Raw genomic sequence first — 12812 nt, forward strand, 5'->3', positions numbered from 1 at the left:
CCACCCTCACCCTCCCGAAGTGCAGGGCGCGGGGTTTCCGGGGGCCCCAGGGGGAAAAGAGGGGCGAGGAGGGAGGGGGAGGGAAGAACACTTCTGTTGTCACAAATGCTTCACGGAACGCAACTGGGACTCGTCTTTGTTCTTCGCAACCGCACCCCCTTCCAGAATCGGGTGTCATAAAGAAAAGCCCCTGCACACGCGCGCGCGCGCGCGCACACACACACACACACACACACGCAGGTCCGGCGGGGCCAGACGTCTGGGCGCTGGCAGCCTCTTGATCCTTTTACAGTCTCGTCCCACTCTCTCAGGCCTCCTCTCCCCCCACAAAAAGCCCAATTGTTTCCCCTCAGAATTTGAAACAATCGTGTTGGGTTTGAAATGTGCCCGGCTCCCCCTTTTACGGGCCATGAACGGCGCACTGCTCGGCGGTCTCCGCCCGAAATTAGGGGCTTGAGGTGGGGGGTGGGGCGAGAGAGAAAAGATTCTGGTTTCTTTTTCGTTCCTTATCCCCTCTCCGTGTTTGTTTGTTTTTGTTTGTTTTGTTTAAAAAAATTTTTTTTAGCTTATCTGCACAATTTTATGAACCACTGCCTGATTTCCGACGCCTTTTCTCTCGCCCGCTCTCGTTTCCCTCGCCCTTTTCTGCTAATACTGAAAGTTTCTCCGCATTGTCGCCGCACTGGCTGGCTCTCTGAGAAGCTGGAGGAGACGGTGGCGGCGGCGCCTTTTCTCAGCGTGACCGCTAGATGGCACCCTTGCTCCACGTGAAAATTCTCCGTGCTGCGGCTGCCGGCGCCCGCGGCTGCACCTCGCACTTCGGTCGGCCCTGAATCTACGAATTGAGCGCTATCAAAAGTCATGAATAATTTGCCCAGAATAAAAATATTGGGTTCATTGTGGCTATTTCCCCCATTTTGTAGATTTCAGATATAGTGGTGTTGACCCCCTCTCCTCAAATGGTCAATTTTCTGAATTTCCCCCAGGAGCAGGGCTCAGGGCTTCTCACCCAGTTTCTACGTTCGGTGGGACAACAAATGCATGAAAACGGGGAATAATAGTAATAATAGGACTAGTGGATCCAAATAAAAGAGGAGGATTGGTTCGGGAAAATGAGATTATCCGGGGAGGGTGCGAGACGAATGTCTGCGGATACGGGTGAGCAGGTCAGGTGAGAAGGGCGAGCCGGCAGAAGGTCGGATATAGAGGAAGCCGCCCCAACCTGCTGCGGAATCGGCGGGAGAGGGAACCGGGTGAGCCAGCCCGGGGTAGGGGTGGGAGCACTTTGGGGAAAACGGATCCGTGGCTTTGGCGGGGATTCGGAGGTGCCCAGAGCCGGCGGGGCGGCTCCGCACGGACCGAGGCTCTAGAGCCTTTGTATGTGGCCAGGGCTGGGCAGGGCGGCGCCGGGCGACCCAGGCTCGGGGCAGGGGCTCCCAGAACGGCGAGGTGCGAAAGGCTCGGCTATTTCCTCGGTTGATCTGGGCGCTCCAATTTGGGCCGCCAATAAAGAGTGCGTTTTCCGGATGGACGTGGGAACAGGCGCAGTGCAGGAAGTAGGGGCTTGGTTCTCCCCACGTCCCGTGGCTTCCAGGTGAGAGCTCGGGCTCCGTGCCCCGCGGCCCCGGCCCCAGACCGACCTAGGGAACACCGGTCCCTTCTCAGCTTAGCAGCTGGAGGCCTGGACTTCAGGCATTTCTCCCTCTGAGACCTGAGCGCTGTCAGCCTGCCCATAGCCCCTTAGATTCCACATCTCCCATTTCGACCCGGCCCGGTCGATCCTTGCCCTCCATCCAGACAAACGCGTGCGAGAAATAGATGCCCTCCTCTTAAGATTAGCCCCGCCGCAGCCTCTCCTCTCCTCCCCCAGGACCGGGAGGCTAGCTGAGTTTCTCAACTTGAGTTTCTCTAATAAATCTGCTCTCCGTTGGGTGTTTATAAATTACCTCCTCGCTCTTTCTTGTTTTTTCTTATAATAGAAACATTTTCCTTCCATCAGGAATTTCTGGCACGGTGTAGGGATGATTTAGAACAAGCCATTGAATTTCTACCTCACCGGTGAGTCCTCAAATCATGACCATAAAATCCCCGGCACTTGATTAAAATGTTCGCTTTGGCAACAACTTAACTCTGCCTTCCGCTGCCTCACCGCCCCCTCAGCCTGGCGCTGAAAATTCAAGACCCTGGTCCTCTCCCCTCCTTTTCTCCTTTCTCTCTCTCCCTTTCAGCCCCTCTCCCATTCTCCAGATTCACTTTTGAAGGACCAAGTGGCCCCACTGGTACCTTCCCTTTGGAAAAGGTGATAGTTTAATTTTTACAAAGGTTGGGGTGAGTGGGATCCCCAAAAAGCACCCCTCCAAAACGAAGCCACTCTCTCGTGAATAAACAATGGATCAACAGTGGATCGAATGTATTTGTAAAGGCTCCACCTTTGTTACTAGGTTTCTTTCTCTCTCTCTCCCTTCCTTCCTTCTTTCCTATCCTTTCCTCTCCTTTCTTTTCCTTTCCTTTCCTTTTCTTTCCTTGCTGAGTGAGCCACTTCAGGAAGCCATTGGTTTGGACCCTCAGACTGGGGCCTTCTAAAGCCTGGCCACCATTGTCACTAGGCCCAGTAGGCTGGGAAAGGCAACTGGCAAGAAAGTGTGGCATTCAGTCAGCTGGGTCCAGCAGTCTGTTTCAGGACCTAGGTCCTCAGGTCTGGAGGGAGAGCAGGGTTTAACTAGAGGCTCCCAAGGGGAGAGGAGAGAAAATGGGGGACTCAGTGACCTTGCTGCATCCAAATCCCTTCTACCCCAGAGTCAGTCTAGGTAGTGACAGTGGCTCAAAGGACAGTGAAGGCTAAATGGTGCCCCTCCCATTCATACACTCTGCAGTCACTGTCCAGGGCAGAGGTGGGCACAGGACAGCGGGCACCAAGGCCAGGCATCAGGGCAGCAGCCTCCATTGCTGTCCCCTCCCTCTGATGTACTGATGAGCCTGGAACTGCCCTCTCAACCGAGGGTGGTGCGGAAGGTGTGGAGGACTGGCCTGGGAAGGTTGGGAGCCAGTTGGGCTTGGTTACTGGGTCCCGAGGCCTGGATGCAGGACTGGGGCAGCCCAACTGAATGTTATCCTGCTGGTGGCATCAGGCCTCTCTCCCATCACACAGACTTGGTCTGCCAAAGGCTTGCTGACTGGGCTCCAGGACCTTCTAGAGACCCCCTCCCCATTCCAGCAACCCCCTCCCAGGCCACCCGAGGGTTGTGTAAAACTGCAGAATCGCAGTCACAGGGTGAGCTTTGGTCAGGACTCCACCACTGCCCATTAACCAGAAAGTTTCGGCTCTTCCTCCTGGTGCCTCCTCAAGCTCTCCTGGATCCCTTCTCCAAAGAAAAGCCTTGTTTGTTTGTTGGAAAGTTGGTGAGTGGCCTGGGTGGGGCAGAGAGTGTGGTTTGGGGGCTCCGGAGAGGGAGTGGGGGCAGGTGCTTCAAAGCTGAAGGAGGCAGAAAATCTCTGAAAAGTCACCGTTTGCACCGAAAAAAAACCCATAATCATTCTCATTTCGGCTTTGTCACCCCCACCGTGCTGCAGTCGGGCGGCGGGGGCGATCGAAGCTGCAGTTTTATAGCTGTAGAGGAAAGAACTCGTAAAATGCTAACAGCTTTTATGCGCTGCGGCATAAACAACAACAGACTCGGCTTTATTGCGTTTTATAGTTTGTTAAAGAGTTTACAGCCGTTTTTGGGGGCCGGTTACCCAGCCAATTCCCTCCACACGATAGTTAAACCTTTATCAATAATAAGGAAATTGATCATTAAAGCTTTAAATATGACTACCTCGTTTGTTTGAAAATATGTTTAGGAGAGGAAGCTGTATGATTTGATAACTTGTATTAAAATACCAATTACATTTATAGGACCTTTTAAAACTCGGTGCAATTAAACCGTGTTCTTTTACATTTTTCCGAAGCGACCCTGACATTTAAAAAGACTCCAACTGCCTCGTTAAAATCGCGAAATTAACAGCGTGCCTACGCCTGGCGCGTTGTGTATGTGTGTGCGTGGTTTTTTCCGTGCGCCCCACATCAGTCTTTGGGGGTGGTCTGCGAGGGTATTTGATTTGTTGTGAGGCGAGAGATATCTCATTAATGTAGGTAGTTAAACAGATTTAATCCGTATTCATGCTCTCTCCCCCCTCTCCTCCCCGCTCTCTCCCCCTCTCTCTCCCTGGGTTTTTTTTTTTCTTCCCCTCCTTTTTTTTTTTTTTTTTTCCGCTCTCTCCTCACTCCCTGGCGCTCTCTCGCTCTAGCTCTCTCTCTTGCTCGCTCTCTCTCGCTCTCACCCTAGCTCTGCGTTCTGTCCGGGAGGAGTACGGAGAAGCCAATAGGATGCGGGGTCTCTAATGGATGCAAATGATCATGAAAAGACAGTGCAAAATATGAAACAACTCATTTGCAGGGAAGTAAATCACCGAAAACTGTTTATGAACTGGCATCCCTTCTTCGAAATGTAAAGCGAGGACCTCTTTAAGTGGCGGTATATTTTGGGGGGGGTGGGGGGTGGGGGAGGGCGAGCGAGCCGCGGCTGCCATGCAAGCTTAGACTTTTGGAGGCTTCGCTGTCCTTTTCTATTCCTGGAAATCACAAAAAGTGTGGTGGCTTCGAGATATTCTTCGCCTTTTCTTTCTTTTCTTTTTCCCCCCTCCTCCTTTTCCTCTCCTTTCCTGGCGAGGGTAACTAGGAGCCGGCGAATCCGCGTTTTTTTCTCTCTCTCTCCCTCCCTTTCCCCCTCCCCACCCCCTCCCCAACAGCCCCCAACTACAGCCGCCGCCGCCGCCGCCGCCTCAAAATTCAATAAAATGAGCTCTTATTTCGTCAACTCACTGTTCTCCAAATACAAAACCGGGGAGTCCCTGCGCCCCAATTATTATGACTGCGGCTTCGCCCAGGACCTGGGCGGCCGACCCACCGTGGTGTACGGTCCCAGCAGCGGCGGCAGCTTCCAGCACCCGTCGCAAATCCAGGAGTTCTACCACGGGCCGTCGTCGCTGTCCACGGCTCCCTATCAGCAGAACCCGTGCGCCGTGGCGTGCCACGGGGACCCGGGCAACTTCTACGGCTACGACCCGCTGCAGCGGCAGAGCCTGTTCGGTGCGCAGGATCCAGACCTGGTGCAGTACGCAGACTGCAAGCTCGCCGCCGCCAGCGGCCTGGGGGAGGAGGCCGAGGGGTCCGAGCAGAGCCCGTCGCCCACACAGCTTTTCCCCTGGATGCGCCCGCAAGGTGAGCTCGCGTCGGGGCCGGCGGGGGGAAGGGAGAACCGGGGCCCAGGCCGGCACGGGGGGTCGGGCAGGCCAGGCGCGGTTCCGCCAGCCCCTGGAAGACTTGCTTGTTCTGTTCAGATAGGCTCCCCCTTCTTTCCTTCCTTCCTTCCTTCCTTCCTTCCTCCCTCCCTCCCTCCCTCCCTCCCTCCCTTCCTTCCTTCCTTCCTTCCTTCCTTTCCCTTCTTTTTTTGTTTCCCTTGAAGGAGGTCGCTAAGCGACATTTCCTGAATCCATAAACCCCTCACCCTGCCTGACTTTTTTTCTTCTTCCCCTCCTTTTTTCCCCTTTTACTGTTTTATGGGGGGTAGTGGAGAAAGGGTGGTGGGAATGGGGCGCTCAACTTTTGCACTTCTCAATTGCTTTATAGTTTAATTACCCTGAAGAAACTTTTCTTCTGGGGCAGAGGCTCTGGGGGCTTTTCAAGGTGGGTCCATTCGTCCCCATCCTGGCTTTTTTATTCTTACTTTTCCCCCTCCTTCACATCCTTCCTTCTAAAGTTTATGGCACTTTTAATAGATTCAACCACCCCCGCCCAGCTCTCTGGTGCTGGTTACCAGGGGAGGGGCTCCCCTTTCTGGCTCCCTTAGATTCAGTGGTGTCTGATCCCCCTCACCCGCCCCCCTCCGGCTGACCGCGGCCTCCCAGCGCTCCCGCCCCTGCACGGGGTAGAAGGTCCCCTGCCCTTATTATACTGGTCTCCTAGGCTGGTTCACGAATCTTCCAACCTTCTCTGTCTCTGCCCCCTCCCCCACCCTCCCCTCCCCTCTGTCTCGCCCTTTCCCCCATTCCCAGCAGCCGCCGGACGCAGGCGAGGCCGACAGACCTACAGCCGCTACCAGACCCTGGAGCTGGAGAAGGAGTTCCTATTTAATCCCTATCTGACTCGCAAGCGGAGGATCGAGGTATCGCATGCGCTGGGACTGACAGAGAGACAGGTCAAAATCTGGTTCCAGAACCGGAGGATGAAGTGGAAAAAAGAGAACAACAAAGACAAGTTTCCTAGCAGCAAATGCGAGCAGGAGGAGCTGGAGAAACAGAAGCTGGAGCGGGCCCCGGAGGCGGCGGACGAGGGCGACGCGCAGAAGGGCGACAAGAAGTAGGCTCCAGCTGGGACTGCCAGGGCCGCGGCCGCCCTGCCTCCGCGGGTCACCCGACCGCGCTGCCGTCGCCCGCCCCCGCCCGAGACAGCTCTAGCCCCGTGAGCGGGGCCCGGAGCCTGGCCTCCCACTGCAGCTTCCCTGCCGCGCCAGTCCCCGCTAGTGGTAGTTTCTCGTAATAGCTTCTGTGTGTGAGCTACCGTGGATCTCCTTCCCATCTCTTGGGGGCCGGAGGGGTGGGAAAGAAAAGGGTTTTAAGCAAGGACTCCCTCTCCCTGCTAGGGTGAGCGGCTGCGGCCTGGCTGAGCCCCACCCCCACGCCCCTGCCCCGTGTAAAAAGCCTCCTTGTGCAATGGTCTTTTTTCCTTTGAACGTGCTTCTTTGTAATGACCGAGGTACCGATTTCTGCTAAGTTCTCCCAACAACATGAAACTGCCTATTCACGCCGTAATTCTTTCTGTCTCCCTTCTTCTCCTCTCTCTCTCTCTCTCTCTCTCTCTCTCGCCTCGTCCTTATTTCCCCTCCCACCCCCCTCCCCGCTGCCCTCTCTAGCTCGCTGGCTTTCTCTCTGGCTTCTCTCTTTTCCTCCCCCCCGCGCCCCCCGCTTTGGTTTGACAATTTCGTCTTAAGTGTTTCTCAAAAGAGGTTACTTTAGTTAGCATGCGCGCTGTGGGCAATTGTTTAAAGTGTTCTTAGGTTTGCTGTGAAGAGAATGTATCCTGTATCCGTGAATTGCTTTATTGGGGGGCGGGAGGGCTAATTATATATTTTGTTGTTCCTCTATACTTTGTTCTGTTGTCTGCGCCTGAAAAGGGCGGAAGAGTTACAATAAAGTTTACAAGCGAGAACCTGAGACTTGCCCGGCCCGCGCTCCTCATTTGCTCCCGGCGCCTTGCAGAGCTGCGGAGGCGGGGAGCCAGTCACCGGGCTCCTGCGTCCGCCTGGCCGCGCTGCGGAGGGGGCGGGGGCTGGAGGCAGGTGGTGCGAGTCCCTTGGCCCAGGGGCGCAGGGGATGAGGGAGGCGGCTGCGCGTGATTGGAGGAGAGACAAACGAGGGAGGGGAGCCGAGAGAAACCCCCTCCCCCTCCCTTCGCGTTCCGAGGCTGCCGGCCCCGGAGACCCCCGCGCCCAGGCCATGCTGGAGAGATGCGCCTGGGCTGGTGGCTTTATCCCCCCAACCCCCCAACCTCCCCCTTTGTTTTTGTGTGCCCTCTCCTGTGTGTGTGGGGGGGGTAGAGGTGGAGTGCGGAGCTGATGAACAAGCTGAAAAATAAAAAAAAATTTTTAAATTTTTTCGTACTCTCGTGGGGGGGAGCAGAAGAAGGGAGATGCTCTTCCCTGCCTCTCCCTTTCTGGGACTTGGCCACCTTCGCCCAGCTCCGAGGTGGTGGCTCGCCGCCTTCCTTCCTTCGCTCCCTCTGCTTCTCCAGCAGCCACGCTCGACTGAGGCATCCGCCTCCGGGAACCAGGAGAGCAGCATACCAGGCCACCCTCCTCCCTTCCTTTCTCTTCCCACCCACCCCACCCCCTTCCTTTTTAAATTTTCAAACCTTTTAAAAAAATTTTTTAGCCACCAGAAACCGCAGCATCCAACGCCCGTAGGCTGGATTCCGCGCCTCTGGGAGCACCCAGGAAACCTCACTCCGTCCCTGCCCGTCTGGGGCAGAGAGAGCGAGCGAGCCTTGAGGCCAGGCTCACCTCGGGAGAAACGGACCAATTCCGGACTAAGTTCCCCCAAAGGCCCAGCCAGGCTGAAGTGGTACGGATTAATAAAGACCTGGCCTGCCCCCACCCACCCACTCACCCGGTTGTATGCAATCCCTGCGTTTGTTTCTGGCTGGGTAACGGGCTGGGGAGGAGGGGGTGACAACAAGGATCGCTCTCGGAGGTTATTTATTTTCCCTTCCACTCAATCCCTTCTTCCCCAAATCTCGCCTGCAAGCTTCCTCCAGCCCACGGGGGTCGACAGCGGCCCTTGAGCCCCCAGCCCTAATCCACAGGGCCTGGTTTTCTCATTCATTATTGATCGTATTTTATAAATCCAACGCCACACAATTTTTTCCACATTACCGGGAGCCGTGGGGAGGCTGCCCGGCTATTGGCAGAGGGGACGTCACGTGGGCGGCGTCACGTGGTGCAGAGAGGAAAAAGGGGGTCCTTTTTGGTGTAAATCTGGACTCTAATTCTGTAATATATCAAGGAATCTCGTAAAACCGACACTAAAACGTCCCTGCCTACAAATCATCCGGCCAAATTATGAGTTCATTGTATTATGCGAATGCTTTATTTTCTAAATATCCAGCCGCAAGTTCGGTTTTCGCTACCGGAGCCTTCCCCGAACAAACTTCTTGTGCGTTTGCTTCCAACCCCCAGCGCCCGGGCTATGGAGCGGGTTCGGGCGCTTCCTTCGCCGCCTCGATGCAGGGCTTGTACCCCGGCGGGGGGGGCATGGCGGGCCAGAGTGCAGCCGGCGTCTACGCGGCCGGCTACGGGCTCGAGCCGAGTTCCTTCAACATGCACTGCGCACCCTTTGAGCAGAACCTCTCCGGGGTGTGTCCCGGCGACTCTGCCAAGGCGGCGGGCGCCAAGGAGCAGAGGGACTCGGACTTGGCGGCCGAGAGTAACTTCCGGATCTACCCTTGGATGCGAAGCTCAGGTAACGCCGCGCACCGAGCAGTCCCGAGCGGTCCCGAGCCGCAGTGGCCCGGGCACATTCCCCGGAAGGCGCCCCCTTCCCGGCCAAGTGCCCCTCTCCTTGTCCAGAGTGCTCCTGGTAGGAGGTCGGCCCTGGGGACGCGGCCCCCCACCCCGAGCTGCGACCCGGCGCGCCGCCCCCATTCCCGTTTTTGCTTGGTGCTCTCAGGCTCGCTCGCTGCTTCCCTAGCGGATCCCTCTCCGCCGACGCCGCGGCGCTCTGAGCCCCCAGCCCACTCCCCCCACCCTTCCTCCCGGCCTTTTAGCTTTAAATATTTATCAGCCGCGCCGGCACGGGCTGGAGAGGAGGCCGTTTGTCTTGCGGAGGAAGACTGGGGTTTGCAGAGAATAGCCATTAGGATCTCCCCCCTCCCTTCTCCCTTCCCCAGCCGGGGATCTCAACTCTGGGTGTGTCCCCCAGCCCCAGCTTGGATAAGGTCTAGGGGAGGGGGCTGCAGCGCTGAGCAGTTCTCCCCTCCCTCTTTCTTCCCAGCCAACCCCGCTCCCCCATTATTCCCTTCTGGACAATTATAGGTGGGCTCTAGAGGCCTGGTGGGAGGAGGGGGTGTGAGAGGTGATGAGGATTCAGCCAGGGACACAGAGCCAGAGAGGCAGGTGGAGAGAGGGGGGCTGAGGCCAAGAGAGAGCAGGCTCCTGACCCCCAGTAAACTTGGGAAACGGGAGGCAGGAGAACTAGAGAAACTAGAGAAAGGAGCAGAGGCCTCAGGGGAGTACAGCTGGCTTCCTCAGGTGCCCTTCCTAGCACCCCTGGAGAACTGGCCAACTAGTTTGCAAGTGTGTTCCAGAAGGGTGGATGTCCTCTTGGGGGAGACACTAGGACTCCAAAAAGCCAAATCAAGAGAGAGTGCAGGCCACCGAGGAAGCTGCTGCAGGAACCCCAAGAGACCAGGGGCTCCGTGGGGTCTCCTGACAAGCCTGTCCCAGACAACCTTCATAATGTTGTCCTGGACTCAGAGGCCAATCTCAAGGTCCAGAAGACCCAAGACCTGTGGTCGGAAGCTCCCAATCCAGCCAGGGTTGAGGGCCAGGAGAGCCCAGCTCTTACACTTTCAGTATTCGTGGTCATGGTCCCCATTACCTGCTTCATAATTCAACTGGCTTTCCAGCTGATTTATTAAAGCCCCAATTTTTCTGCTCATAAACATTTCAGCTTGGCTTTTATCTGACTTGAAATTAGGGCCCCTAGCCCCTCCTCCCACTGTCTCCTTCCTAGGAGGGCTGGCACCAGCACCTCCCCCAAGCCTCCTCAGGGTTTGGGGCCTAACCTGGGAATCTCTTCCCTGCCCTTCAGCCCCCACCAGCCAGATACTGAATGTTCTACCCCAACCCAGGCTGCTGTCTCTCCTCTCCCTCTGTGCCTTCCTGGAGGCCCAGAGATTGCTTTGGAGGGCTGGGTTGTCTGGGCAGGTGGGCAGGCAGGACAGCCTGGCCCTGTCTGAACCTCAGCCACTCACTGGAAAATAGTCATCAGAAGGCAGTTGCTCTCCAACTGACTCCACGCTCCAAGGAAGTCTGCAAATTCTCACCTCCTCCTCATTCCACAACAGGCTGGGGGCGGGGGAAGACTGGACCTGTGAGGCTCTTTGTCTCCTTTTCTTTTTGGGAAAAGCCCTCAGGCCAGGCCTAGAGTCCCACTCCAGGGTCACTTGCATGGTTTGTGTTGTCCCGTACCCCCACAGACCATCAGAGTCAGCATGCAAAAGGGGAGACTTGGGGTCCCTGGTCCCAGAGGATTAACTGCCTTTCATCCCACATACACACCCCTTTAGGCACAGGGCCTTCAAGAGCCAGCAGGTTAGACCTTGTGTTCAGAAGCCCTAGGCTAGAAGACTTCCTGGGTGGAAGATGGGAGTGTTTGCCTTGGGAGGCCTGTAGAAAGGTCTGCACGTTGAGGAAAGATGGCAGGCATAGGCTGGGGTATGGATAGTGACAATTTGATGTAATGGGAAATAAGCTCTTCCAACCACCGATGCCAAACCGCATACAGGGTCCAAGAGGGAGGGGAGCACTCTCATGGCTCGTTCCTCACTCACTGATTTTTCTCCTGCAAATAACCTGCGCAGGGACCGACCGCAAGCGAGGTCGCCAGACCTATACCCGCTATCAGACCCTGGAGCTGGAGAAGGAGTTTCACTACAATCGCTACCTGACGCGGCGGCGGCGCATCGAGATCGCGCACGCGCTCTGCCTCACCGAAAGACAGATCAAGATCTGGTTCCAGAACCGCCGCATGAAGTGGAAAAAAGAGAACAAGACAGCGGGCCCCGGGGCCACCAGGCAGGACAAGGCCGAGGCGGAGGAGGACGAGGAAGAGTGAGGGACAGAGAAAGGGCAGAGGAAGAGAGATGAAAAAGGGAAAGAGAGAGAGAGAAACCCAGCTCTGGGAACTGAACCAGGAAACTCAAGTCAAATAGGGAGGAAAAAAAAACTATTTAAATGGAAAGCAGTTAATTTTTTTCAAGGAGAGAAGGTGAAATTTTGGTTTCTTAACACTGGAAAAAAATACTACCTATAGGAAAGTCCATCAGGTTTTGTACAGTATGGGAAGGACATCATCTACCTGTTCTGTAGCTTTCTGGAATTTGCCTCCCCTTTTCTATGTTGCTAATTGTTAAGGTCTTTGGTAAAATCTTGCTGTTTTGTAAGCCCCATCTTTGACGCTGTCTGTGTGGTCTGTGGGTCTGGAATAACATGTGTGGTTCCCCGGCTTCCTGAGCAACCCCCCCTTCCCAGTAGTGGCACTGAAGGGGCCTTAGGGAGCCCTAAGGACCCACCAACTAGCTCAAGTGTCCCCTCTGTGCACCTGGCCTGCCCGCTGCTCCTTGCTCCCACCAGCCCCTGTGATCCTCTTTGCATTCTATGTGTATCTGAAGGATGGAGAAATAAAAGCAATTAAAAATAAACAGATCCCCTGTTTTCTGTGTCTCCCTAAGGCTGGGAGGGGGTGAAGGATAGTCATGCATCCCAGCACCCCTTTGCTCCAACTTCTGCTGCTGGCCCATTTCTTTCTGTGCTGGGGCCTCCTCTTTTTTCTTGTGCCCCTTGCTCTGGGGGCTGCCAACTAGTGAACCTCGGATACCACACACACACATTCCCTTTACATTTTTTTACACGTATTGACACGCAGATGCACCCAACCACACCTATTTACAGGCTGACACTGCACATAAATAAATACATACATTGTCACACACAGTCACAAACATCCATATTCATATGTTCACAAATAAACATACAGGTATTCACACATCCCAAACCCTGCCCAGAACACATAGTATTCGCATTCACTCACACAAGTAAACCCACGTTCTTACTCACAGACATATTTATACATACCAGGGTACACTCACACATGGGCCCATAAGACACACAGATTCACATTTGCCCCCAAGTAAACACGTCCTTGAGTCCACATGCCCAGTCGCACACATTCACGAAACAAAACAAAAAACAAACCCCCCACAGTTCCACAAACTCTTCCTCATTCAGGCCTTCACACCAGGCTGTGGCTCGGCGCCGCCGAGGCACAAATATAGAGCTGAAATCTGAAGTGCTAGGCCTCAAGCGAAGAAGGAGCGGAAGGAAAGGGAAGGTGACCACCCAAATCCACTCCCCCTTCTCGCGCCGGCGGGCGGGCGGCGTTGGGCAGAGGCCAGACCGGCGAGCAAAAACCTCCCGGCCGCCCAATCAGGCCTCCAA

At 55.4% G+C, this 12812-nt stretch overlaps 2 protein-coding genes across 2 annotated transcripts; both read left to right on the top strand.

Annotated features, from left to right (window-relative positions):
• Nucleotides 1–4836: 4836 nt before the first annotated feature.
• HOXB8 (homeobox B8) lies at nt 4837–6728 on the top strand. Its single transcript, XM_022557951.3, has 2 exons — nt 4837–5260; nt 6094–6728. The coding sequence occupies exons 1-2, from the start codon at nt 4837–4839 to the stop codon at nt 6399–6401; spliced, it is 732 nt and encodes a 243-aa protein (XP_022413659.1). The 3' UTR covers nt 6402–6728.
• A 1752-nt stretch (nt 6729–8480) lies between these two features.
• HOXB7 (homeobox B7) lies at nt 8481–12326 on the top strand. Its single transcript, XM_022557923.2, has 2 exons — nt 8481–9054; nt 11177–12326. The coding sequence occupies exons 1-2, from the start codon at nt 8655–8657 to the stop codon at nt 11428–11430; spliced, it is 654 nt and encodes a 217-aa protein (XP_022413631.1). The 5' UTR covers nt 8481–8654; the 3' UTR covers nt 11431–12326.
• The last annotated feature ends 486 nt before the right edge of the window (nt 12327–12812 follow it).

This window comes from Delphinapterus leucas, chromosome 19 (assembly GCF_059928025.1).
Source record: "Delphinapterus leucas isolate spDelLeu-1000000601 "Yukka" chromosome 19, BTC_Dleu_Yukka2, whole genome shotgun sequence".
Lineage (NCBI taxonomy): Eukaryota > Metazoa > Chordata > Mammalia > Artiodactyla > Monodontidae > Delphinapterus > Delphinapterus leucas.